The sequence below is a fragment of the Lissotriton vulgaris genome, chromosome 1_1 (genome assembly GCF_964263255.1).
Source record: "Lissotriton vulgaris chromosome 1_1, aLisVul1.2, whole genome shotgun sequence".
NCBI lineage: Eukaryota > Metazoa > Chordata > Amphibia > Caudata > Salamandridae > Lissotriton > Lissotriton vulgaris.
The window spans coordinates 409,500,857-409,528,462 of NC_141685.1; the positions used below are offsets into that span (position 1 = coordinate 409,500,857).

Genomic DNA, 27,606 nt, shown 5'->3' on the forward strand with positions numbered 1-27,606 from the left:
TTCTTTAGGATAAAGGCAGGAGCGGGGACCCTTCCAAATTAGATCATCTTTGAATCAAGAATACTTTCTACGAAAGGAACTCTCGACTCTTCTCAAGATTTCTCCCTTGTGGCTAAGGAGTAGTCACCCTGCATCCGCAGGCACCATCTAAGAACTCTGCGGGTTTGCTGCAAGTCCTTCCTCAGGAATCTGACTGCCCAGCTCGACGAGAACCGACTTCCCTGGCACCTCTGACCTCTACCCACATCGTCAGCTCAGCTGAGATCTGTGGGTGCGACGAGACCTCGAGGGACCGGCCATCTTCCGAACCTGCACGATTTCTTAAACAGCACGACCACCGAGGGATCCTCTGGTGAGTGCTCTGGGGTCCGAGAAGCCCCAACCCTGAGCAGCTCCAGCACCGAAGTGCAGCCTCCCAGCATCTCCACGATCTGCGTGGGGCCCTTCTGCTCTTTGCTGTTCAGCACGTTGTTTGGTTACTAGCCGCTGGCTTGTGACCTTCTTGACGACGCCCGACAACCAACGCTGCTGGTCTGGTTGCTCCAGACTGGCCTTTGCTCCCTTCTGAGAGAGGAGCACCCCGGACCCTCCTGGTCCACTCACAACGCCATTTTAGGCCCACCACGTGGCCCTGAAATTTGCCAAGGCTTGTTGCCCCAATCCTGGGCCCAGCGACGCCGACCGCATCAACCTTCGTGGGACAGCTCGCACCTCCATCCTGGTCGCTGACAACGCCTCCTGGTCCGTGAGACTGCAGAGCCCAGCGTTGCCCACTCACCTAGTCGAGGTGACGATCATCCGGTGCCCTCCTGGTACCCTCTGACTACTGGCTAGTTGTTACGAACTTGGTCCCCTCTGCTTTCAGGTGTCATCCATCTCTGATCCAGGCTTGGATCTCTACGTACTATCTCCACTGGTCGCCGGCCAGCAACTACTTCCTTCCGGCTCCTGGTTCGTCAGCGAGGACTCCCGACGTCTGTAAAGACTTGTGCAGCCGCAGCCCCTGGGCTAGGTAACTTCGGCATTCCGGTGCCCGCATAGCCTCATTATCTAGGGGTCCCGAGCCCCTATCGCTTCCGACTTACCTTATCGGGTTCGCCCGAGACCACTAAACTTTCCGTGCCCTCGGGCATTTGTGTAGATTGTGCACTTGAAGTATTTTCCTAAAGAGTTTTGTTGAGTGCTTAGTACCCTGTCCTCATAAAGAGTACAGGGCTGTTGTGATTCTAATAAATACACTGTTTATTTTCATAACACTTGTGTGGTGTCCTTTCACTTGGTATTCAAGGGGTATGTGATGGTATAACAGCTGGCTTAACACGCCCTCTAGAGTTTAGCCCGAAGACTGCTCGTATCCACGCTACTAGGATAGCTGGTCTAAGGTTGACTTACAACCAATCACCATAAGGGTCGTTTGGACCGATGCATAGTGATCACTAGAATAGTGAGCACTGCATATCGGGCCAACTTCTCACATCTTCCTTTTATCGTAAAAGACCTTGCACCCCCTCTAGGTGTAAAAAACATCTGTGGTCCAAAGGCATCGGCGGATGAGTTTGTCCACCCTGACGTTCAGAGATTCCCGGCAGTTGTTGTATGTCCAGGAAGATGTCCTGTCACCCCAGGCAGGTCCTGAGGCATAGAGCTTCCTGACACACGGACCAGTACCCCACCTCATGCTTTCTGTTGCAACACCGCATAGCGCTAGTGTTGTCTGTGAACACAAGAACCAGCCTTCCCCTGATTATTGGGAAGAAAACTTTCAAAGCCAAGCGAATAGCTCTCAACTCCAGCAGATTGATGATGAGCTGAGCTTCCTCTGCAGACCAGAGCCCTCTGATCTGCCCCTCTCCCAAATAGCCAGCCCAACTCAGGAATGAGTCATCGGTCACCAGTGTCAGCTCTGGATGGCGAAGGGAGACTGGTCTGCCATTGACCCAATCGAGGTCCATAAGCCACCACTGCAGATCTTGTGTAGCTTCCTTAATCTGAACCTGGTCTGAAAGATTCCCCTGGTGCTGTACACACTGGGACTTGATCCCATTTTATATGCCATCGAAGGTGCTTCACCAGCTGCCGGAGGCCATCAGACACATCAGTCTCAAAGTTGGTCTTACTTAAATCCATGTTTGAGGATGAAACATAGCCTGAGGATAGGCGCATAACAGAAATGTATCCAGAATTGCTGAGGAAAGGGAGCATCTTAAAAGGAGTCAGGTGTGACTTCAGCATGTTGATAGTCAACTCCAGTGAATGCAGGAGGTTTGCCGTAGTCTGGAGGTGGGTAATGACTGCCACAGCCAGTCATTGAGGTAAGGGAAGATTGTGACCCCTTGAACTACGAAGGTGTGCTCACTTTCTGGCATCACTTTCGCAAACACATGAGGGGCACTGATAATGACGAAGTGGAGAACAGTGCACTGGAAATGCTGTGGCCCACTGTGCACCGCAGGTAACGTTTGCGAGCATACAGGACAGGAATGTGGAAGAATGCATCCTGCAAGTCCATAGCTACCATTCAGTCTCATATCGAGGGCAGATAAAAACTGTGCCAACATGAGCATTTTCAACTTCTTTCCTCAGAATGGGGTTCAGAGGATGCAGATCTAGTATGGGGCACAAGTGCCAGGAAGTAGCGGGAATCACATCTACATCCTAATTACGGCACCCTCTCAATGGCTCCTCAGACCAACAGAGCCTGTATTTCTTGACAGATCAAGGAGAGATGCCCAGTGTCGGTCAATCCTGGGATGGTTGCAAAGGAACACCCACTTGTCAGAGGTAATTACAAGACAATTGGGGCAGGTGGTGCCAGATTCTGCCAGATCCTGTCACCAAAGGGAAGGCTGTGCTGGATGAAGAGTGCACTAAGCAGATTTAGAGACTGTGGCAGTCGGTGGCGTAGGGCGACAGGTGTGATAGCTGGGTCTGCCCCACGCATCCTTTTTGAGGGCCCCGGGCAGGACACCAGAGAGGGCTTCATTGAAGGGCAGAAGGAGTTCTGTGTGGGACACCCCATGGCTGAAGTACCGCTTTGAGAACATTGGTTTTGACGTCTCTCGAAGGTACCGCGAGGTCAAGGACCTGACCTGCCGTCTGTACCACCTCAGGAAAGGTTGTTGGATGATCATGCAGTGGCACAGGAGTCCCTGGTGCAAGGTTTAGTCCTGGCCCCCAGGAGAACATTGGCGAGGGCTTCATTGAAGAGAGCAACAGCTCAGCTGAGCCGGCTCCTGGGTGAATCACAGCTGCCAAGATGTTAGGCTTGACCACAACAGCTGGCAGTCGAAGGTCAAGGATCTCCGCTGCCCTGTGCATCACGGTACCAAAAGATGGAACCTCCTTCAAAACAGGGCCAGCAGGGGATTGCATGCCTGAGTCCGGGGAGTTGGCCAAGCACCTGGTGGTACCCAGCTCATCAAACTGGTTTTCTTCTGGATCAGGGTCCTCCTCTAGGGGACCAAACCTTTCTTCCTCAAACCTTCTTTTGAGAAGGAAGGTCTATCTAGGGGCAGGGGTTTAGCAGTAGGTAAGGTCTGGTCGGCGCCACCAAATATTGAGCAGTGCTGGATCAGTGGTCAAAGGTAATGATGGCTTGTCAATGAGTGGCACCGGAGGGAGCGGACCCGGGGTGGAAGAAGGCATATATGGGGCTGTCAGTCTGGATCGGGGGGCAGATCCAAAGGGCCTGGGTATAATCAGGGGCGAACCAGCCAACTCTGTGGGGCCCGAAAGCACATCCAGAAGGAGTCTGTGGAGTGTGGAAATGCTACCTCGATTTTTTGGGCAAGGGAGTAGCTGAAAAACACTTCAGCTTCTTTTTCTTGTGTTTTCTAAGATGTAAATGATTTGGAGGAGGAAGTCTTGGAGTGGGAAGATGATCGTCTGCAGGAACAGCTCTGGGAGAGGCCAAGAGAACGACCTTAATAGCTGCTTGTGAATTGTCGTGGGGTGCATTTGGCGCAGGTCTTTAGGTCTTGCTATGACTCCAGGCACCAAAGACAGACCAGGGATCAGACACAAACATCTGTCTGTAACATACCTTAAAAGGTTCAAACCCTGTCAGTTTGTGACGGGGAAGGGGTGGGGGTACAGCAGTGAGTACATGTTCCTAGCGCACTGGTCTAAAGAGAGTTGACAAAAAGTTGAAAAATGAAGGTCAAAGAATGACCGAGTCAGATTTCTGGATCCAACTCAGCACACAGAGGTGGTGCTCATGTGGATAACACGAGTCCCTTCCAACGTGGAACCAACCGACCGGTGCCACCTTCCAGTGCACAGAGCTACTGCTCAAGATTTTCCAGATTTAATCTGACACCTAGGGATTATTCAAAGGGGAGGAATCTGCAGTTAGATGTCTTTATCACAAAAAAATCAAATGACTCTTCCTAGTAAATACAAAAGTCCATAATAGCTGAAACAGATCAAAGGAATGTTTCAACTAACAGAAAAAAACTATGGAGACAAAGAAACAAGCTGGATAAGGAATAGCGTTTACTAAGAACTGTGCTTCTCTGGACTCCAGATGTAGTCTTTTGGTCAAGCTCTAGCTTCCCTCAATTTGGAATGCAAACAAGTCATATGCAGATGTCCACAACAAAAACATGTTTTAGAAGAAAAAAAGTCTTCTTCAAACACACTGATCGATGGAGCAGTGAGAACTGTGAGCTACAGAGGTGAGACCCCAAACTGAAGCAGGAAAGAAGAAAACTGAGGCAAGCAGCATTGCTGTCAGGCTATCAGGTGCTCTTTATCTTTTGCATCGCTTCATGTCTTTTTCATGCTGAAGTATGCATTTATTTTTAATTTCAAATTTGTTTTATTGATTTTGATAGCAACAATAGACACTTCAGTATGACAGAAGTGCATCAGGCATAGAAGGTAATCGGTACAGATAAGCATGTCTTCTCTACAAAGCAAGCGGCAGGCTAGAATCAGGAGCCATAACAGAAGTACAGTGCCAAAGCTGCAAATATTAATCGTAGTTAGATAACAAAATTGTAGGAGCAAAAACCAGAACTCCCACCTCCCCCCCCGATCCCAACCTCCCTCCACCCGACCCAGTGTGCCGAACTCGTAAAACCATCATGGGTGCATTCACAAAGTGAGTATCGCAGCTATCCATGGAGTCATGAAGGGTAATGTGTAGGCTCTGTGAGTCGCAGTAAGCCGAGGTACCTGGGGCATGTGATCTTGTTAAATTCTTTGGACAGGAGGGAAAGCAGCAGGAGCCAAACCTTCCTATATGCAGTAGTGGAGTTTGTTAGCGTGGCTTGGATACGTTCCATCCCCAAGGTGATCCAGATTTTGTGTAGCCATCCAGTGTGAGTAGGCTTGGTGGTCGAACCCCAGAGGGACAGAATGTGTTGTGTTGCAGCTTGCATGGCGATTCCCATTTGACGACCTCTAGGGGACTTTAGGGGTAATGTAAGTGCATTAGGTAGGCCTAAAATGGTGTAGGCTGGGAACCTGGGGACTTCAGTATCAAAGGTAGAGTCAATATCGTCCAAGACCGACTTCCAGTAGTCCTGAAGTTCACAGCATTCCCAGAGAAGGCGAGTCAATGTGCCCTTCTCCCCACAACCCCTCCAGCACAGCGCGCTACGTGTCGGGTTGCTCTTGTGTAGCCGAACCGGAGTGAGGTGCCAGTACATGGCCAACTTCGTCGCCGCTTCCCTACCTGCGGTGTTGCGAGTGGTATGTGAGGCTCTGTAATACACGGAACTCCATTCCTTGTTTGATAGAGATCTCCCCAGTTCCGCTTCCCACCCGTTTCTGGCCTGCTGTCTTGCCCGAGACGGCTGGGGGAGTGAGCATTTTGTAGAGATCCGAGATAAGATGTCTATCCGAGTCTTTTGTTACCAACCACTTCTCAAAATCCGTCATGGGCCTGCCAACTAGGGGGACAACGTCTGGGTGCGTGAGCCAATGCTGAAGTTGGAAGTATTGAAATAGGTGGGGGGAGACAACACCATAGCCCTGAGTTATTTCCGAGAGGGGAAGAAAGCCCCGTAAGTCAAAAAGATGGCCAGCTGATAGGCAGCTGACATCTCGCCATTGCGGAAATGCATGAGGGTCATCGCCCGGCGGAAATTCCGGGTTGTCCAAGAGAGGGGTAAGAGGGGAGGGGAAGGTCGCCAATCCCCTCTTGACAGCGACCGCGTCCCAGACCTGCATGATGATGCGAGTGATGGGAGATCGCAAGAGGTAGCGTGGCCGATGCTGCCTGGGGAGGAACGGAATTTTCCAGAGGAAGGTCTGGGCCATCGCTTTGTCTTGAAATAACCATCTTTTTTTCAGATTCCGGCCTAAACCATTCCACCAGGTATCGGAGTTGAGGCCTGGAAGTGCGCAAGAGGTTGGGGATCCCGAGTCCCCCTTCGTCCATGGGCCTGTATGCTAGTTGTTTGTGTTACCTTCCCAGATAAAACGGTGGAAGGCGACTTGTAGCCGCGCGATGGTGCCAGCTAGAGGGAACACCGGCAGGGTCTGAAAAATGTATAAAATTTTGGGTAGAGCCGACATTTTCACTGCCGCTACACGGCCCAACAGGGAAAGGGGCTGTTTGGACCAACGGGTGAGGTCGGTTCGGATTTGGGAGGTGAGGGCCGCATAGTTGAGAGCGACCGTCGACTCCGTGGATGAGGTAAGTGTAACGCCCAAGTACGGGAGCTGTGCGGTGGGCAATAGACCTCTCCGTGGACGGGTGTGTCCGCCTGTGATTGGGCATTTTTGCGCAGTGGCAGTATGAGGGATTTCCCCCGGTTGATTTTGAAGCCAGAGACAGCTCCAAAGGATGCTAACTCTGCCAGAAAGGCAGGAACAGAGTGGATCGGACGATCCAGAGCAGCTATGATGTCGTCTGCATAAAGGCCGATCACATGAGGCTCCCGGCCAAAGGTAATACCATGTATGGCAGGGTTGTCGCGAATCTTTTGCACAAGGGGCTCTACATACAGGGCGAACAGGAGAGGCGAGAGGGGGCACCCCTGCCTCGTGCCACGCTGGATCTCTAAAGGGTCCGAGCGTAGGCCACCCAAGCAGACCCGAGCTAGAGGGCGGTGGTAGCAACTTGCGATCCATGACTGAAAGCGGTCCCCTAACCGAAAGCATCGTAGGACTCGTAGGTAAATAGTCGACCCGGTCGAGCGCTTTCTCAGCGTCCACAGCTAGCAGTGCCGAGTCAGAGTTCTGGAAATGAGCCTTGTCACTCAAATGGAGTATTCGTTTGGGAATATCGCTGCATTGGCGATTCGGAACGAAGCCCGATTGGTCTGGTTCCAAAATCCCGGGCAGACATGGGCCAAGACGCGCCGCTAGGACGCTCGTAAAGAGTTTTAGGTCCAGGTTGAGTAAAGATATAGGTCGGAACGCAGAGCAGTGTGTGGGCTTTTTACCCGGTTTAGGTAGCACCACTATCTCAGCTGCAAGCATATTTGGTGGGATGGAACTCGGGCCCTCGAAGGAATTGAAGAGCCGGATGAGGACAGGAACCAAGAGCTGGCTGTAGGTTTTGTAAAACCCGGCCGAGAAGCCGTCAGGCCCCGGGGATTTGAGAGGGCGAAGGCGGGATATAGCAGCGAGTACCTCGTCTAGGCGGATAGGGGCATCCAGGGCGTCCGCGTTCGCTTGAGACAACTCAGTGATTTCCGCCGAGCCCAAGTAGGCGTCCACATCTGCCGACGATACAGAGTCAGCTTTGTACAAGGTCGCGTAGAAGGTTCGGAACGCTTCCGCAATCTGGGTCTCCCCAGTGAGATCCAAACGAGAGTCATCCGTAAGACTGGAAATTTTGGAGCGGTGGGATGTCGCCCTCAGGGCGCTAGTGAGTAAGCGGCCAGTCATGTTCCCTCCAACGTAGTAGGTGTGACGGAGGCGAAGAGCGGCAAATTCCGCCCTATCTGTATCCAGGCTAGCTAGCTGGGCTCTGGCGGCCTTTATCTGTCGCCAAACCCGCGGAGCACCGGTGCAACTGTGAATCCTCTCCAGTTCAGAGACCTGAGCAGTGAGTTCATATCTTTTTGCTTTGCGGACCTTGGTCTCTGCCGCTGCAATCGCAATAGGTTCGCCGCGGGCCACTGCTTTCAAGGCTCCCCACAAGGCCGATACCGATCTATCGGGGGTATCATTAATAGCCAGATATTCAGCGAGGCGCGTGTGAAGCTGCTTGGTGACGTCGGGCCGTTGCAAGAGGGTTTCACGCAATCGCCACGCTCCGGGTGGCCGGGAGGATCTTGGGACCCGGAGCGTCAAATTAACCGCGTCATGGTCAGATAAAGCCGCCAGGACAATGTTCACATCTCCGAGGTTGGCAAGTAGTTCAGAGGATCCCAAGTAATGATCCAACCTGGCATATGTGCGATGTACGTGGGAGTAAAACGTGTAATGCGATACGTTGGGATGTGTAGCCCGCTATAGCTCAACCAGATCGCTCTCATGTAGCCACTCTTTACCGGCGGCCGTAATGGCACCAGTGTCCCCATAGCGGTGCCCAGACCTGTCTATGTTTGTGTCCATCACAAGATTCAGGGTCCCCCCCAATGAGCAAGAGGGGAGAGGGGAGTGGAGGATTGGAGTGATACAGAAATGGGGCCCTTTAAAAAGGCTTCCTGTCCTGAATTTGGGGCGTAGAGGGAAACTATCATGAGGTGCTGGCCCCCCACTACAAAGGTGTATGCTAACAGCCTGCCCTTGATCTCCCCCATCCTATCTCCCACACTGGCCTGGAAGTCCTTGCACACACTGAGGCTTGGCTGTATATACGGGCTAAAAAATTGTCAAGAAGCTACCTGATATCACAAGTAGGAGCCCAAATTAAATCAAGGCCTGTTTATCTATATGCATCGGAATCACCTTAAGAAGCTACCTGACATTATCAACAGGAGCCCCTCAAACAAGAATTTAATTTAAAGACAATTATACCAAGGTATTAATTCGCCATGATGCATACATGAAGTATTGTGCCCTCCCAACATGAGTGAGGAGAGAATCTTATATTAAGGAGACTTGATGGGAAGTTGTAACTATGGACCACCTCCTATTGCTCTCATTTTTGAAGGGTTTATTATTATCCCTTGGTTGCCCCCGTCTGTTTTTCCAGTCCTGATGAAGACTCGCAATCCCCAGGTCCAAATCACCGTTTGGGCATAAGACGAGTTGAAACGTCGACGCTACCTTCATATAACCTTGGACCAACTATCTAAAACTTTTTTTATATAGTGCAAAAAACCTTTAGACATATATGTCTGTATGTAATAATGTTCTGATTGCAAAAAGTTAAAAAAGGTTTGGCCAGGTACTCAATACGGCAAATCATATGTCCGATATTGCTTGTCAAATCATGTGAATAATTTCTGTCCACTATTGTGAATTTTCCTTTCTGTTCACCTGTTTCACACTCCTGATCACGCTTTTTCTTTCACGCTCCTTTTTGGGCAACCATCCTGTTTTTATCTACTTTGAAATGAAATATTGTGTATAAAATGAATTTCCAAAAAATGAAAAATAAGCTAAAAAATTAAAAGTATTTTCTTTAACCGTGGTGTAGGTTTATCTCGTGGTACTAAGCAACTTGAGTACAATAGAGCAGACTGGTTGTGGTTGCTCTACACAAAAAACTGTGGGTATTATAATTAAGTCAATCATCATAATCAATAGGTTCAGGACCATTGTTTTTCTATATAGACACCAGGATGACCACCCCTGCTTTTTCCGCCGGGAGAGATGAAAAAAACTGCTGGGGGAATGCTCGTGAGCGCATCCTGTGCCAGTCTTTAGGGAGGAGATGGGTTTCCTGTAGTAAACAAATGTCGGCCCCGGAGTTCTCCAAGTACGAAATTACAGCCCTCTGCTTAACTGGGTTGTTCAAGCCCTTCACATTGAGGGTTAAGACCTTCAAACTGGAGAGCATCAGAGGATGTCAGGTGATCTGTGCGCTACGTGAATGCAATCCCACTTTCGGATCCGATGAGGATGCAGTGAGCATCTCGACCCGTAAAACCCCCTGGCACACTGGGTCCCTCCCACGAACCCACTCCCAACCCCTGCCCCAACTGCCCCCCAACAGGCCCTCCCCTTCACCCGACCCCACCCCAACTCCACCCCGGTGGGCCCTCCCCTCCTTCCACCCCCCCCTCCCGAAACTCCAACTCCCAGATCTGAAGGGCCAGCCTCTCCCTCCCTCCCACCACCCACTTCCTAACATCCAAACCAAAAGAATGCATAGTTCCAGTCCTGTCAGTTCACACAGGCCCGTAGTAGAGTTACTTACAGGGGTCGTGTCCAGCAGCAACCAACGTGGCCCCCTGCTCATCCCCCCCAACCCATAAGCATGTTCTATGCAAGGAGTGACCTTCCCGTAGAGTGTAAAAATCATTCTGAGGACAATGTTTCTTTGGCCACCTCTGCGACGGCTGTTACTCTTTCTTGCGTGATGATGTGTGTGAGTAGTTGGCCTGATATATAGTGCTCACTATTCTAGTGATCACTGTGTATCATACCAAACGACCCTTATTGATGATTGGTTGTAAGTCAACCTTATAGGCCAGCTATCCTAGTAGCGTGGACAAAAGCAGTCTTTAGGCTAAACTCTAGAGGGCTTGTTAAGCCAGCTGTTTTACCATCACATATACCCCTTGAACACCAAGTGAAAGGACACCACACAAGTTGTTATGAAAATAAAAAGATATTTATTGATAACAAGTCTACTCTGATCTCTTTATGAGTCAGGGAGCTAAGCACACAACAAAACTCTTACGAAAATACTTCAAGTTGCACAATTTACACAAATGCCCGAGGGGCACGAAAAACCATATACACTAAAAGTGGAATGCGAAATACTAGCAGGTAAGTCACAAGATCCAGAGGCTTCAGGATCGCTTGGACTACACTACTGGACCCTAAGGTTAGGAGCAGGAGGCCTAGGGAGATCGGGTGCAGAGTGTGCACTCTCACGCGGGATGCGGGACAAAGTCTATGGAGGCTAGTATTTCTTAAGTTACTGTTATCGGACGAATCCGACTAGATAGACTAAAAACGACAAAGGATCTGGACACTTGGATAGTGAACCTGCGTTGGAGCACCAATATGCTCGGGTTACCTAGCCCAGGGGCTGCGGCTGCATAGGGTTCAAAAGACGTCGGGAATCCTCGTTGTAGTCTATGGAGCCTGAAAGAAGAAGTTGCTGGCAGGCAACCAGTGAAGAAGTTCGGTGTGATCCAAGCCTGGATCGGTGATGGAGACGACCTGAAAGCAGAGGGGACTCAGTTCTTAATGAACCAGGATGGCACCGGATGAAGTCACCTCCACCAGGTGAGTGGGCGACGCTGGACTCTGCAGTCACACGGGCCAGGAGGCGTTGTCGGCGACCAGGCTGGAGGTGCAAGCTGTTCCACGAAGGTATCTGCTGTCGGCGATGCTGGACCCAGGATTGGGGCAACAAACCTTGGCAAAGTCAAGCCCACGCGGTGGAGTCAAGATGGCGTCTGGAGGGGACCAGGAGGGTCCGGGGTGCCCCTCTTTTGGAAGGGAGCAAGGGCCAGTCTGGAGCAACCAGACCAGCGGTGTAATCGTCGTGGTACGTCGTCAGGAAGGCCACTAGCCAGCGGGTGAGTGACCGGACAACGCGGTGAGCAGCAAAGAGCAGAAGGGCCCCACGCAGATCTCGTGGATGCTGGGGGGCTGGACTTCAGTGCTGGAGCTGCTCCGGGTTAGGGCTTCTCAAACCCCGAAGCACTCACTCGAGGATCCCTAGGCGGTCGTGCTGGTTAAGCGTCGTGCAGTTTCAGGAGATGGCCGGTCCCTCAGGTCTTGTCACACCCACGAATCTCAGCTGGGCTGATGATGCAGGTAGAGGTCAGAGATGCCAGGGAATCCGGGTCTCGTCGAGCTGGGCAGTCTTGATCCGTAGGATGGACGTGCAGCAAACCGCGATGCTTAGATGGTGCCTGCGGGTGCAGGGTGGCTACTCCTTAGCCACAAGGGAGAGTCCTCAAGGAAAGTCAAGAGTTCCTTTCGTAGAAAGTCGTTCAAGATTCAGGATGATCCAATTTGGGAAGGGGGCCCGCTCCTACTTTTATTCTAAGAAAAGGGGCTGGCACGCGACTAGGTCCTGCCCATGGGTGGGACCAGGAGGGGGTGGTTACACCCCTCTCCCTTGTCCGGACTTTCCCCAGCTCAGGGGCTGGTGTGCCCCTGGAACTGGTTTGAGCCGGCATATGCACAGTGAGCACCGGGGTGCCACTTGCAGTCACCTTCCTCTCAGCCCTGCCTACCTGGGATACACAAAACCCTGTCTGGGATGGTGCTAGCACCGCCCCTGACAGGAAACCCTTTGTCCGAGCTCTCCTCGCTGGAAGGACTCCCAGCAGCAGGAGGTCAGACTTGTGTCTGTGGTGGCAGCATCCATTTTGTGATGCTGAGGCTCGAGTTAACTTTAACCGGGGTTCACAGTTACATACATGTCGTGTCCCTTTAGAAGGGTGGAATGCTAACCCCGTCGCCAGAATTGGCGAGGGGTTAGTATTCCAATTCGTATGACACCTTACTCGACATGTTTTGATAAAGCGATACCAAAGTTGGCAAATAACCGCGAGGATTATAATGCACTTAAGAGCATATGGTACGCGTTATCATGGAACAGCTATTAGGACTTGGTTCCGCAAGCTGCAAACGGGCTCAGCTCATGCCAGAGCACCATCTCACATAATTCCAAGCACTCTGCCTTCAGGATTGTTAAGGCCTGCCATAGGAGTGACTGATAGGAATACATGTGTCCATTTTAGGGTTAGATATAGGAATACTATATCTAAAGCAAAGGGTGTTTACACCACCTTGCCCCAGCTGTCGGGCAGCCAGTTGTGTCAGATTTGGATGGCCAGCCAGGGGTGGCATAATACATGCTGCAGCCCCTGGTAGGCCCTGGGTACACCTATGCCCTGGATACCTAAGGTATGCTGTACAGGGACTGATAAGGTGGCCCAGTATCCAATTAGATATGTACCTAAGGTACATGGTGTCCATTTTAGAGAGAGAGCAGTAGGCCTGGGGCCCTGAATAGCAGGGTCCCAGGTCAACTAAGTCGAAAAACCAGCAAAACACCAGGCCAAAAAGTTGGGGGTAACCATAGTCAGATATCCACCTTCCTACAATGTGGGCATCGGGTTTCAGGCGATGTGCAGGGGATCGCCTACGACTCACTGTGTGCCAACCTCTATTCGAGGGACCCTGCGACGATCGCACCAGTGGCGTGTCCTCTTCCGTCTCAACTCCCAACAAAGCACAGGTGTCCTTGAGCGAGTGCATCTGCTGCAATGATCCATTCCATTTGAATATCAGACGGTACGGGTGTCCCCAGGAAAAAGGAATCTCCTGTTATCGTAGAAAGTCTGTCGCTATTTTAAATGACTTCCGCTTCTGTAGCGTGATGGCAGAGAGGTCCTGATATAGGGCGATAGGATGATCTCAAAACCGAAGAGGCTGTGCCCGCCTGGCCTCCCGAAGAATCCGTTCTTTGAGTGGGAAGTCAGGGAGAAAGGCCAAGATGTCTGGAGGCGGGGCAGCAGCGCGCCTGGGGAGGCCCACTCTATGTGCCCTGTCGATCCTGATGGGGAAGTCAGCCGGCTCCCCCAAGATGCTCCGGAAGAGGTGCTGCAGGTAGCCAGTGATGTCGGACCCTTCCGTTTTCTGAGGGCCCCCCTGGACCCGTATGTTGTTGCGACGGGACCGGTTTTCCAGGTCCTCCGCGTGGGCTTGGAGGTCTAGTTGTTGGTCCGTGAATCTCAGAATTTCCTGTTGGAGCTGTTCGATCTCGTTGCTCCTAGTCTGGTCAGCTTCTTCAATGGCGACCACTCGCTCACCAAGGCCCTCCACCTCTCTCCTGAGCTCCCTGACCTCACCAGCCACATCCTGCTTCAAGGACTTAAAGTCCTCCCGAAGGGAGTTGAACAAGGTTTCCAGAAAGGACCTGGTGATTGGGGTATTGTCTCCGGAAGGTGCCGATGGTGTCTTTGCGGTGTCGGGTGATGGCGGCTCCTTGCCAGTCTTGGGTTGGGTTTTTGCCAGCAGCTCTGGAAGTGTGTGTGGCCTTCTTCCCTCGTAGGGCCGCCATATCGCGCCCGGTTGCTTGGCTGCACCACCACACCAGCCGCGAGTCGCCTCTGGGGGATGTGTCTTGGCCCGGGGAGCCCAGGTGTGTCAACGGTTTATGGCGCTGTCTCAGGGGCCTCCATTAGGGAGCAGGGCGGTAGACCGCCGGGTCAAGCACGGCCCGCACCTCACCACCTCTTTCCCAGTCAGGGAGTAGCAATTGCAGTATGGGGGAGCGAGCCGTGTCGCCACCCCGTCGGATGCGGTCAGGCCCAACACCGGGGGCTCGACTATGCCCCCGGATCGCTCGTCCTCAGCTACCTCAGGCCGCTCCTCTTACCTCAATCTCCATCGTCTCCCAGGTTGCTGCTCCCGCCGTGCCTGGCGGCTTCAGGGGTTCTGTGAGAGCTGGATGGTCAGCCCTCAGAAGCTCAGTGTATGGCTCCGACTCCTTCCTAGCACAGGAATGTCGAAGGCCTGTGGCCAGCAGGGTCTATCAAGCCAGACGCCGGAGGCCCAACCCTGCCCCCGGACCCTCCAACTCGCTCCAGCCCAGCGCGGCGTCGCTCACCTCCACAGGGGCCTCAGGGTGTCATCCGCCCCCACGGGCGCCGCTCTCCGACCTTGTGGGCGTGTCCGCTCCGATATGCCTGGGTGCACTCTCAGCGGTCCTGTGTAGGCCCCAAGACGGGACCTCGATTTGGGCGCCACCCGGCCAGGTCGTCCTCCTTCCGCCGAAGTGCTGTGGGAGTGGCCGCCCTCGCCACTCGTTGGCTGTGCTGCCCAGCGCTCTCCGGTCCACAGGCAGGAAACTCAGGTATCTCGTCTGGGGGGGGCCGGACTTGCCCACCTCAGCGCAGCGAAGGCCCGAAGCCGGGGCTTCAATTTCGGCATCTTCTCGCCGGCCGGGCCTCCAGTCACCAGGCGCGGCGCGCGGTCAGTCTCCCCCACCGCTCGTGTCCGCTTAGTTCAGGGGTCTCCGGGGAGCAGGCCAAGACCCCGGGAGACCTATCAGGAAGGGTGGGATCACCGCAATCACATCGCGGGACACGCCACCATTTCTCTCTCCCCACGGCCCGGGGAAATGCTCATGGCCAGGGAGGGCTCCGAATGCTCGCCGGTTCGATCTCCGGCCCGGATCTTCGAGCGACAAGTGTCTGAGCAATGCAGGTTTGTACCCAGGTGCTCAGAGGGTCGACAGCGGCGTTTAGCAAGGCTTTACGGGGGATCCGAGCGGGGAGCAACCAGAACACACGTCCGCTTAGGCCGCCATCTTGGCCACGCCGTATGCATTTATTTTTAAACATTATATAGTAAAAGAGTACTCAATGATTAAATGGCTAGATGCACAGCACCTCCACTTATCACATCCCTGGTTAGAAATGGTCAAGAATCGGTGCTATCAATTTAGAACTCAAAGCAGTGCACTATACCTAACAATCACATTCAAAGGCTAGATTATTTGATTCATGAAAATGCACACATTAACTGTTTATAGTTTTTGCTTCCTCTTAAAATTTGATTTCTAGAAACCATACAAATATTTCTTCAGATTTCACCAAAAATATAAACAACAGCCTCACCAATTTTCATTGAACAAATACAGTTTTTCACCTACCTCTGATTTATGCCTCTCATGATGCTGGTTGGAGACCACAGAGGTAGCTGAGCAGTAAGAATAACACTCAACAGGAACTGGTTTGGCCTTTGCACATCTGGGTACATTGAGGTGTCCGTCTGACTGAGTGTATATAACTGATCACAGGCAACACGTCTAATCTGAAATTATAGTCCACAAAGTGAGGCACTGCACATATCCTATAATTTACTAAATGCATTTTTTGCTTATTTTTTATTACACCTTATAGCTGATGCAAACAATATGTAAATAAGATGCAGCTGCATTACATAAATGAAATGCGGCAAGAAAAATTGAATGGGTTAGATTAGAAGGGGGTGGTAGTAGGCTAAGGGGGAAATATCCCACTACATGTTCCAATCAGCAATAGCTCTGAAACAACTTGGCAAACTTTCCTTCCTTAATTAACATCAAAGTATGTACAGAGTAGTGTGTAAACAGGGTCACTTCTCATCTAATCACTAAGTGCCGAAAAGCAGGGGCACAGGTGAGGACGGGGGTCTCTAATCGCAACTTGTTTCTGTAGTAAGGCATTTAATATTAGGAAACACTGTTTAATCTATTATGGTCATCTGCAATTTATTAACTGTTCTGAAAGAAAACATTTATCTATTGGGCTAATATGCGTTCAGTGACATCTTTGCACTATCAGTCAGTAAGAGTATTGCAATTCTTCATATAGCCAGCACAAGATTCAGGCTCATTGAACAGTTTTTCATGTGTGCACACTTAGTAGGCATAGAGTGAAGATCCAGTATGCAAGCCCATCCTGACCGACCGACAAAATGTTTTCTTCAAATAAAAAAGCAGCTTACATTTTAACAGGACTAGCAACTAAACAATTAGGGCCCGATTTAGAGTGTAACGGATGGGTTACTCCGTCACAAACATGAGGGTTATCCAATGGCACTTGTAATATGGCAAAAGGGATATCCATCATGTTTGTAACAGAGTATCCTGTCCACTGAACTCTAAATCAGGATCAAAGCTCTTAAATCACAAGCAGAAGAGATATTGATAGAGGAAAGACCAATGGGAAGAAGGAAGAACAAATATAACATGCAAAAAAAGATTAACCAAGAACTTCTAATTATACAGGGGAAGTTCACTGGCATGAAGATATGACAAGCAAGTTACTTAACTTTAGTAACAATCTTCCTAATGCACGCTTTAACAGCAGATTTCTCACCTTTAAACTATTCCTTGGTTTTGACTAAATCCAATGTCTTTCAGCAATGCTCTTCGCACTTTGGCAGGAATTGCCATATGGCTCCGCGGGGACTTCTCTCCATCCCAAAATGACTGTATATAAGCGCCACCGCTGCACGAACAAGTGGAGCATTTCCAAAAATTTAGGTTAGTGTGTCCCAAAATCTAACTTGGCACCTTATGATGTTCCGATGGAGTTCATTTCATAGAACAGGGTTGGAGGGCATCAAGAAATCTAAAGTTGGAAGGGGTATCCACCAGAAAGAGCTGTACCAAAGGTACGTAACTTGTTATTTTGGGTGGATGCTTCTAACCACACATTACTCACCTTTAGAATAGATACCATAGCGATTACTCCCAAAGTTGTAGGGTCTGAGGGATGGCATCAGTTTAGGAAATCTTGCAGGACTGAGAGGGCAAAATGGCCTTGCTGTATGACCTGGCTGTCAAGGCAGCAGTGTTTTCTGAAAGGGTGCACCAAAACTAATGTGGAAACCAGGTACATACTCAGAACCTGCACCATCCTTGTCTGCGCCATTGTGGTGTCCTTGGCTCGGATGGAATGAGCCCCCAGGCAGTCTGAGTTCTTTCTTAGCCAGTGCACAGCAGACTTTAATGCAGAGCAATATTCACCTAGATTGAGTTCACTTCTGCACCCCTTTGTCTTTCTTGGTTGCTGTGAATCCTACAAAGAGCTGTTCATCTACACAATGACAAATGTAGAAGCCGAAAGCTCTCTGTGGGTGAAGCCAGTGGCGCCTCTCTCACACTATCAAGGGGTGTACTGGAGCAAAAAATGTCAGAAACTGAAGTTAACTGGCATGGAAGGGTGATACCCTCTTTAGCAGGATGTTATTTATTATTTATTATGTATTTTTTTTTATTAGGAAGTTTTATATATCGCTGACCAGACTCGAGGGTATCAGAGAGCTTTACAGCAGATTTAAGCAGAAATCACATAAGAAAGGCAGAATTGAATTGAATTGAATTTAAATTGTTCTTATATAGCGCATGGCTTCCTGGGAGCATCCCAGCGCTTGGAGCCGCCGAAGCAGAGAAGCTGATAATGTTCTAATATATTCTTAGTTGTTAGACTTCCGGGAATAGCCATGTCTTCAGTTTCCTGCGGAAGGTGAGGAGGTTAGGCTCTTGCCGCAGAGAGAGTGGCAGAGAAGTCAAAGTTTTGATGCATTGTAGGAAAAGAGGCGGCCTCCGGAGCGCAGCTTTCTTGAATCTGGGAACTTCTGCCAAGTTGAGATCATTGGACCGCAGATTCCTGGCTGTATTGTAGGGTCTAATAAGGTTGGCAAGAACTGGAGGACCCTTACCCTGAAGATTTTTACAGGCGATACAGAGGGCCTTAAAATCTATCCGTTCTTTTATCGGCAGCCGGTGAAGTGATCTTAGTACTGGTTTAGCTGAGGAGCGATGGTTAGTGCCAGTCAACAATCTCGCTGCTGAATTCTGGACCACCTGGAGCTTACAGATCACAGACGCCGGCGCTCCCAGATAGATTGCAGTTCCATAGTCAAGCCTGGATTGGATCAAGGCTTGAACTAGGATACTTTTGGCCTTGTCCGGCAGCTGGGGCAGAATTTTACGTATAGATTTTAGCAGGCCAAATCAAGTGGCTGCTGTTTTCCTGGCTTGTACTTTGAACGTGAGATCCTCATCTAACCAGAGTCCTAGACTCTTGATCTCACTTTTTGGAGTAGGCCCAGGGCCCATACAGGGTGGCCATAGTGTAGCAGCATTGAAAGATGCCTCCCTGCCTAGCAGCATATGTTCGGTCTTCTCACCATTAAGTTTAAGGTGAGACTGGCTCATCCAGTTGGCCACTTCCTCCAGACAGACACTTAGACTCGTTGGGGACAGCTCTGCTTGGTTCAGAGAGACAACAAGCTGCGTGTCGTCGGCATAGCCAACCAATTCGATCCCATAGGGAGCCACTATCTCCGCTAAAGGGGACATGTACACATTAAAAAGTGTGGGGCTAAGGGAAGACCCCTGAGGGACCCCACACTGCAGAGGTAGGGGAGATTAGTGGCAATCCACCTCAAACACCTTAAAATTCCCTTTCCTGCAGGAAGGATTCCAGCCATGCGAGGGCCTTTCCAAAGACTCCGAGTTTGTTTAGACGGGCTAAGAGGATGCGGTGATTCACCGTATCAAAGGCGGCGCTGAGGTCCAGGAGGATAATGGCCACATTGCCACCTGCGTCCAGAATCCTCCTAGACTCCTCAACCACCTTTACATGCGCCGTCTCCGTCCCTTGCCTAGGGCGGAAGCCTGTTTGAGATGGATCAAGATTAGGTTTTTTATTCAGTGGTGTGACCATGGCCAGCTTCCAGTCCCGTGAGACTATGCCTGCTTCAATCGAGGAATTAATCAAATTAATGATTGGTGTAGTGATAATGGGCAGAACTGATTTCAGGATGTTGATTGGAGCAGGATCGAGTGGCGAACCACTTTTTATTGCTTTGAAGCGGGGGGAGAACCATTTCCTCAGTAAGCGGGATGAAGGAACAGAGCTTAAAAGCCTCTCCAAGAGAGGATGATTCAGCTAGCATTAGAGATTCGGGATTAAGAGTAGGGGGGGAGGGCCAAAAGAATATTTTGAATTTTGGTCTGAAAAAAGGTTGCAAGTTCTTCACATCTTGATCCAGTTACATTACGAATTGAAGGAGGGTCGGGAGCCTTCAGGAGAGATTTGACAATTCTAAAAATCTCTTTCGGTGCGTTAGGGGACGCAATAATTTTCTCTGCATAGAAGGCAGTCTTGGCCGCCTTTCGAGCAGATTTGCAGGCATTGATGGAAGCCCTATATTTAGTCTTTCTCTGAGCTTAAGTCTTTCCTCCATTGTCTCGCCTCTTGTTCACAGCATTGTTTGAGTTCCCGAAGTTCCGGGCCGAACCATGGATGATTGGTTGAACCCCTCTTTTTTTACTGTAGATTTCCTGGGAAGCACTGTGTCCAGTGAATGTTCTATCAAGTGATTGAACTCTGAGTTCGCTGTGATGATGTCATGATTAGCCGAGGCTGCGTGGACCTCAGTACTTCCGACCATTCGCTCACATTGAGTTTGGGCCAGTGTCTTGCCTGCGTTCTGCAGAAGGGTTTGATTGGGCCCGGAAGGGGAGCATTCCAGGTGAATGGTATTACAGAGTGGTCAGACCACGGGACCGGACTAGGATCCTTGATGTTTAGATCTATGATATTAGAGAAGATTGGATCGAGAAGGTGTCCCTTTGTATGGTGGATTGCTGGCTTTTTAAAGTCATTTCACATGTTGCCAAGTCTTGGGCCAGCTCCGTGGCTATTGTGTCATGTGGATCATCAAAGTGCAAGTTCAGATCTCCCAATATGGTGAAATTAGAAGCTGAACTGGCCAAGTTCACTACCGTTTCCAGTATTGCCCTACAGAACCTGAGGGACGATACACCAGGAAACCTGTAAAAGAGGCTGACTGTGACAGGGCAATGGAAAAGTGAGCATTTTCACAGTCGGGGAGTGGGCTGCCTAATAATCGGCATACTAGATGTTCCTTGAAGAGGATTGCAATCCCTCCTCCTACCTTCCCTACTCTATCGATATGCTGGATCAGGTACCCCGGTGGGCAGAGCCTGGACAATATCTGGGCCAGAGCTTGATCCCAGCCATGTTTCTGTAAGAAACAGTACATCAAGTGCCATGTCATGTAATAAGATTGAGATTTCTATGGCATGTTTGGGCAGGGATCGACAGTTCAATAATGCCAGATTAAGCTTACACGCATGTTTCTGCCTATTCTCCTCCATCCGCTCCAGATGGAAGGAACAGTGTCTGCATCCTGGTTGATATTTCGCGAGGTTTAACGAGTGTGAGAAGTTGGCCTGATATATAATGTTCACTATTCTAGTGAGCACTATGTATCAGTCCAAACAACCCTTATTGATGATTGGTTGTAAGTCAACCGTAGACCAGCTATCCTAGTAGCATGGACAAGAGCAGTCTTTAGGCTAGACTCTAGAGGGCGTGTTAAGCCAGCTGTTATACCATCACATATACCCCTTGAACACCAAGTGAAAGGACACCACGCCAGTTGTTATGAAAATAAAAGGATATTTATTTAGAACACAACAACCCTGGACTCTTTATGAGGACAGGGTGCTAAGCACAATACAAAGCTCTTACGAAAATACTTTAAGCAGCACAAATTACACAAATGCCCGAGGGGCACGAAAAACCATATACTCTAAAAGTGGAATGCAAAATTACTAGCAGGTAAGTACTACTCTAATAGGCTTTAGGATCGCTAGGACTGGACTACTGAACCTTCAGATTACTAGCAGGAGGCCTAGGGAGATCGGGTGCAGAGTGTGCACTCTCACGCGGGATGCGGGACAAAGTCTATGGATGCTAGATTTCGTAAAGTTAGTGTTATCGGACGAATCCGACTAGGTAGATCTGAAACGAAAAAGGATCTGGACCTTTGGATAGATAAGCTATGCTGGAGCACCGAAATGCTCAGGTTACCTAGCGCAGGGGCTGCGGCTGCATAGGTCTGAAAAGACGTCGGGAATCCTCGTTGTAGTCTATGGAGCCTGAAAGAAGAAGTTGCTGGCAGGCGACCAGTGAAGAGATTCGGAGGGATCCAAGCCTGGATCGGTGATGGGGAATACCTGTAAGCAGAGGGGACCAAGTTCTGAATCACTAGCCAGTGATTAGATGGGCACACGGATGGCACCGGATGGAGTCACCTCGACCAGGTGAGTGGGCGACGCTGGGCTCTGCAGTCTCACGGACCAGGAGGCGTTGTCGGCGACCAGGATGGAGGTGCGAGCTGTCCCACGAAGGTATCTGCTGTCGACGTCGCTGGACCCAGGATTGGGGCAACAAGTCTTGGCAAATGCAAGCCCACGCGGTGGACTTAAAATGGCGTCTGGAGTGGACCAGGAGGGTCCGGGGTGCTCCTCTGTTGGAGGGGAGCAAGGGCCAGTCTGGAGCAACCAGACCAGCGGTGTTGTCGTCGTGGTGCGTCGTCAAGAGGGCCACAAGCCAGCAGGCAAGTAGCCGGCCAACGTGGTGAGCAGCAAAGAGCAGAAGGGCCCCACGCAGATCTGATGGATGCTGGGGGGCTGGACTTCGGTGCTGGAGCTGCTCAGGGTTAGGGCTTCTCGAACCCCAAAGCACTCACTCGAGGATCCCTCGGCGGTCGTGCTGGATAAGCGTCGTGCAGTTCTGAAGATGGCCGTTCCCTCGAGGTCTCGTCACACCCATGGATCTCAGCTGGGCTGATGATGTAGGTAGAGGTCAGAGGTGCCAGGGAAGCCGGGTCTCGTCGTGCTGGTCGGTCGGATTCCGGAGGAAGGACGTGCAGCAAACCGCAGTGTTCTTAGATGGTGCCTGCGGATGCAGGGTGACTACTCCTTAGTCACAAGGGAGAAATCTTGAGAAGAAGTCTTGAGTTCCTTTCGTAGAAAGTAGTTTCAGGATTCAAAGATGATCTAATTGGGAAGGGGGCCCGCTCCTATCTTTATACTAAGGAAAGGGGCTAGCACGCGACTAGGTCCTGCCCATGGGTGGGACCAGGAAGGGGGGTGGTTACACCCCTCTCCCATGCCGGACTTTCCCCAGCTCAGGGGCTGGTGTGCCCCTGGAACTGGTTCTAGCCGGCCTATGCATAGTGAGCACCGGGGTGCCACTTGCAGTCACCTTCCTCTAAAGCCCTGCCTACCCAGGATACACAAAACCCGGTCTGGGATGGTGCTAGCACCGCCCCTGACAGGAAACCCTTTGTCCAAGCCTCCCTCGCTGGAAGGACTCCCAGCAGCAGGAGGTCAGACTTGTGTCTGTGGTGGCAGCATCCATTTTGTGATGCTGAGGCTTGAGTTAACTTTAACCGGGGTTCACAGTTACATACATGTCGTGTCCATCTAGAAGGGTGGAATGCTAACCCCGTCGCCAGAATTGGTGAGGGGTTAGTATTCCAATTCGTATGACACCTTACTCGACATGTTTTGATAAAGCGATACCAGAGTTGGCATATAACCGCGAGGATTATAATGCACTTAAGAGTATATGGTACGCGTTATCAAGGAACAGCTATTAGGACTTGGTTCCGCAAGCTGCAAATGGGCTCAGCTCATGCCAGAGCACCATCTCACACAATTCCAAGCACTCTGCCTTCAGGATTGTCAAGGCCTGCCATAGGAGTGACTGATAGGAATCTGTGTGTCCATTTTAGGGTTAGATATAGGTATACTATATCTAAAGCAAGGGGTGATTACACCACCTTGCCCCAGCTGTCATGCAGCCAGTTGTGTCAGATTTAGATGGCCAGCCAGGGGTGGCATAATACATGCTGCAGCCCCTGGTAGGCCCTGGGTACCCCTATGCCCCGAGTTACAGGGTCTGATAAGGTGGCCCAGTACCAATTGGTAAATGCACCTAAGGTACACGTGTCAATTTAGTGAGAGAACAGCTAGGCTGTGGGTCTGATTGGCAGGCCCACAGCCAGGGAAGTCGTAAACCAGTGAAGCAAAAAGCAAAAATCTGGGGTATCATAGGATTGCAGACCCTACTCTCCTACAACGAGTGCCTACATACAGAGTTGATAACACCTCTTAATTGCAGGAGGGAGGTGCGCAAATATATAGGAGGGACTGCAGTGACCGGAGCAGGGGTCCTGGCCCGTGGCCCCGAACTGGCGCGGACGGGCGCAGACGGGCTCCTCTTTGGCGCGCCCTCTGCGCGCGTCCGCTGCGCGTCCAGGTAAGCAAACTCATTATATTGAGGATAGGGAGGTCAGGCGCTAACCCAACAACTAGCCCACCGACCCTGCACCCACCCAAGATGGCAGCTCCGAAATTGCCCGGCCCTTCCCAGTGTTCCAGCAGCCCTAAATCCGCTGACAGGACGATCGGGAGGGTCGGGTGAGGAAGCGAGTGCAGGGGGCCTCAATAGGTGCAGGTAGGAAGAATGCGGGAAAAATGTACAATCTTAACAATCAGTGCAGTATTAAAATCAATGTCACGTTATTTTTAAAACATTGCTAAGCGCGGTCCTGGCTTTCCGCCTCAGGACTCCTAAAGGTAAAGGCAGAGGCAAACATAAAAGTTCAGAGGACCCAGTGTGCGAGCGTCATTGAGGTGGGGGGGGAAGTCCTGAGATAGCCTCGATGAGTGCACAATGTCTTGGGCTCAACCTCATTCCGGGAGGAGGGAACGAGGAGGGGCTCAGGGAGGGTGGAAGAGGTAGGTAGAGGTGGAACATTTTCATGGGGCTGTAAAGTGCCGGAAGAGGTAGATTGTGGTGGAGCATTATCAAGTGGCTGCAGAGTGCAGGAAGAGGTAGGTTGTAGCGGAACATTGTCAAGGGGTTGCAGAGTGCAGGCTTATGCGTTTCGGCGGTGGCTCTTGGTTCGGGAGGCATGGTAGAGTTCTTTTAGGAGTCTTTTGAATTCTATAAGGGACGGGATAGTCCTGATTTTGGCTGGAATGGAGTTCCAGATTTTTGGCGTGTTTCCAGTGAAGGATCATGCAGCGTTTTATTGTTTGCGTGTTTTCAAGGGGAAGAGTAGCAGGGTGTTTGAGCTCCTGAGGTTTCTTGTCTGGTTGGCTTTCTTGAGTTTGGAGGCCAGGTATTCCGGTTTCCCGGTGTGCAAGGCTTTGTGCGTGAGGCAGGCAGTCTGAAAGCTGGCCTGCATTTCGACTGGGAGCCATTTTAGTTCTCTGAGTGCGGGTGATAGGTGGTCATATTTCTTAACTCTGGTGACCATTCTGGCAGCTGCATTGACAGTTGTTTTTAGGGGGGACTAGGTGGAATCGAGCTGTAACGGTGAGGACTGCGTTCCCATAGTCGAGTCTAGATAGCACCAGTGATTGGGTGGCTTGAAAGGCTTGATTTTGTTGAGGAGCATCAGATTGAGGAAGGCACTCTTCTCGGAGATCTTAATGTGTTTGGTCATGTTCAGTTTCGGGTCTAGGGTGATTCCTAAAGATTTTACCAAATTTGCCAGGGAGAGATTAGCGTTGAGGGCATCGATTGCTTTAGCCACTCTATGATTTGAGGGTTTTCTTCTTTGTTGTTGGGGAGGTGGATTTCAGTTTTGTCTTGATTGACTTTAAGGTGGTTTGTTGACAGCCAGTGTTGAACTTCTCTAAGAGTGTTGTTGAGTATTAGAATGTTGTTGATGGAGGAGGTTACCAAGTAGATCTGGGTGTCCTCTGCATATAGATGGAAGGGAAATACAAACAAGTCCTGTGCACACGTAACAAACAGTTAGTCTTTCAAAGGTTTTCAAAAGTAAAGCAAGCAAAGTAATAATAAATGAAGCAAGATGGACTCAAAGATAATTTTTTTTCAAAATAAATGTATTAAGCCTTCCATTCTGCTTGTATTTTACTCCTGAGGCTTGAGCCGGGAGGTGTTTTTTAATATTGCTCCGTGTATTTACTTTTTAACTCGTGCTGCTGTTTCCCTTGTGTCCTTTCCCTCCCCCTTGACATTTAAATAGATAGCGCGCTGAGCACTAGAGCGCTAGAGCTGACTAAAGGTAATTGATGTTAGAAATTACTACCTTCTCAAAAGACAGATTAATTGTCTCGCCCTATAGGTGTGGCCGAATCACGGGCCGGCATCTGCGAGTATTATTAGAGCCATCGAAGTAAGGATAGCGGCCATCTTAGTGAGGGCTCGCTCTGCACGGCGCTCGGCAGACAGCATAAATTCAGAGAATCCACGGGTGCCCAGCTCTGCTTGTATTTTACTCCTGAGGCTTGAGCCGGGAGGTGTTTTTTAATATTGCTCCGTGTATTTACTTTTTAACTCGTGCTGCTGTTTCCCTTGTGTCCTTTCCCTCCCCCTTGACATTTAAATAGATAGCGCGCTGAGCACTAGAGCGCTAGAGCTGACTAAAGGTAATTGATGTTAGAAATTACTACCTTCTCAAAAGACAGATTAATTGTCTCGCCCTATAGGTGTGGCCGAATCACGGGCCGGCATCTGCGGGTATTATTAGAGCCATCGAAGTAAGGATAGCGGCCATCTTAGTGAGGGCTCGCTCTGCACGGCGCTCGGCGCTCGGCAGACAGCATAAATTCAGAGAATCCACGGGTGCCCAGCTCTGCTTGTATTTTACTCCTGAGGCTTGAGCCGGGAGGTGTTTTTTACTATTGCTCCGTGTATTTACTTTTTAACTCGTGCTGCTGTTTCCCTTGTGTCCTTTCCCTCCCCCTTGACATTTAAATAGATAGCGCGCTGAGCACTAGAGCGCTAGAGCTGACTAAAGGTAATTGATGTTAGAAATTACTACCTTCTCAAAAGACAGATTAATTGTCTCGCCCTATAGGTGTGGCCGAATCACGGGCCGGCATCTGCGGGTATTATTAGAGCCATCGAAGTAAGGATAGCGGCCATCTTAGTGAGGGCTCGCTCTGCACGGCGCTCGGCGCTCGGCAGACAACATAAATTCATACGGCCATGGCTCCGCGCAGCGGACGCGCATTGCGGGCACGCCGATCGCGCGCCGGAGTCAAGCCAGAGTCCTGCCCGTCTGCGCCCGTCCGCGAACGACTGGGACGCGGGGCAGGATTCCAGGACTCTATAAACTCGCTATCAGGCACAGCACGGCCAATGGACAACCACAAGATCCATTACTCCAAAGCGGCCCTACATAATCTTGGTAAGAAGCCTAATCAGGCCTGCCTTCATACCATAGAACCTGAGGAAGTGCCCAGGTCCTGCATGATATGTAATACTACACTCCCTTCCCCTAATGGTACCTCAGAACCTACAGTTACACGTAAGATGTCATTGCTGAACTGCAGGTCTATGGTAAAGCATAAAATGGAAATCCATGATTTGTTGGAAAACAACGCTTTTGACACTATGTTTCTCACAGAAACATGGTTGGAAGAAGCCTCGCTCCCAGACATCTTAGAAGCCATACCCAATAACTATACTCTCCTCAGACTAGATAGGCAGAAACTCCAACGTGGGGGGGGACTGGCACTCATTTTTCAAAAAAATGTGGAATGTACGCTTACTAATCTGGCCATCCCCAATAGTGAATGTGGATTCTTTTCTATTAAATTGGATTCCACCACCACTATCACTGGCTTACTTATTTACCGACCACCTGGCCCCACAGGACTTTTCTGTAATCATCTCATAGAAGTTGCCACCCAGCTTGCAATAAGACATAAAAATCTCATGATTTTGGGAGATTTAAATCTTCATTTTGAAGACCACAACGCTAAAGAAGCGTGCTCATTAAAAACTGCACTTAGCTCATTAGGCTTAAGACTCATGGCACCTTACCCTACCCACCTACATGGGCACCTACTTGACCCGATTTTTGTAAATTGGGAGGGAATTGTTGCCCCTTTTCCCCCCGACCCCGTTATTGTGGTCTGACCACTTCCTGGTAACTTGTGAGATTTTAAACAGTCAAAATAAAAGCCCGCCTATCAGAGTCCACTCGCTGAAGCGCCGCAACTGGAAAAAGTTCACTCCGGCTCAGTTTAATAGCTTCCTAGATGAGCATCCCCTTACCAGAGGGACCTCACTTCAAGAGGTATGGAACAACTACGAGCAATGGTTAGAGAACGCTCTAGATAAAATAGCCCCCTGGACTACTAAACCCCCTACCAGGCGTGCTAAATCTGAGCCCTGGTTTTCGGAAAAACTC

General features: G+C 50.3%; 1 protein-coding gene across 3 annotated transcripts in view; it reads right to left on the minus strand.

Moving 5' to 3' along the window:
- Positions 1-27,606, minus strand: part of USP24 (ubiquitin specific peptidase 24) — a 1,909,144-nt gene that overhangs the window by 1,105,448 nt on the left and 776,090 nt on the right. For all 3 annotated transcript variants that reach the window (XM_086952711.1, XM_086952716.1, XM_086952707.1), the window contains exon 37: positions 15,704-15,864. In XM_086952711.1, coding sequence (XP_086808837.1) covers positions 15,704-15,864 — 161 coding nt within the window. The remainder of the gene's footprint in view (positions 1-15,703; positions 15,865-27,606) is intronic.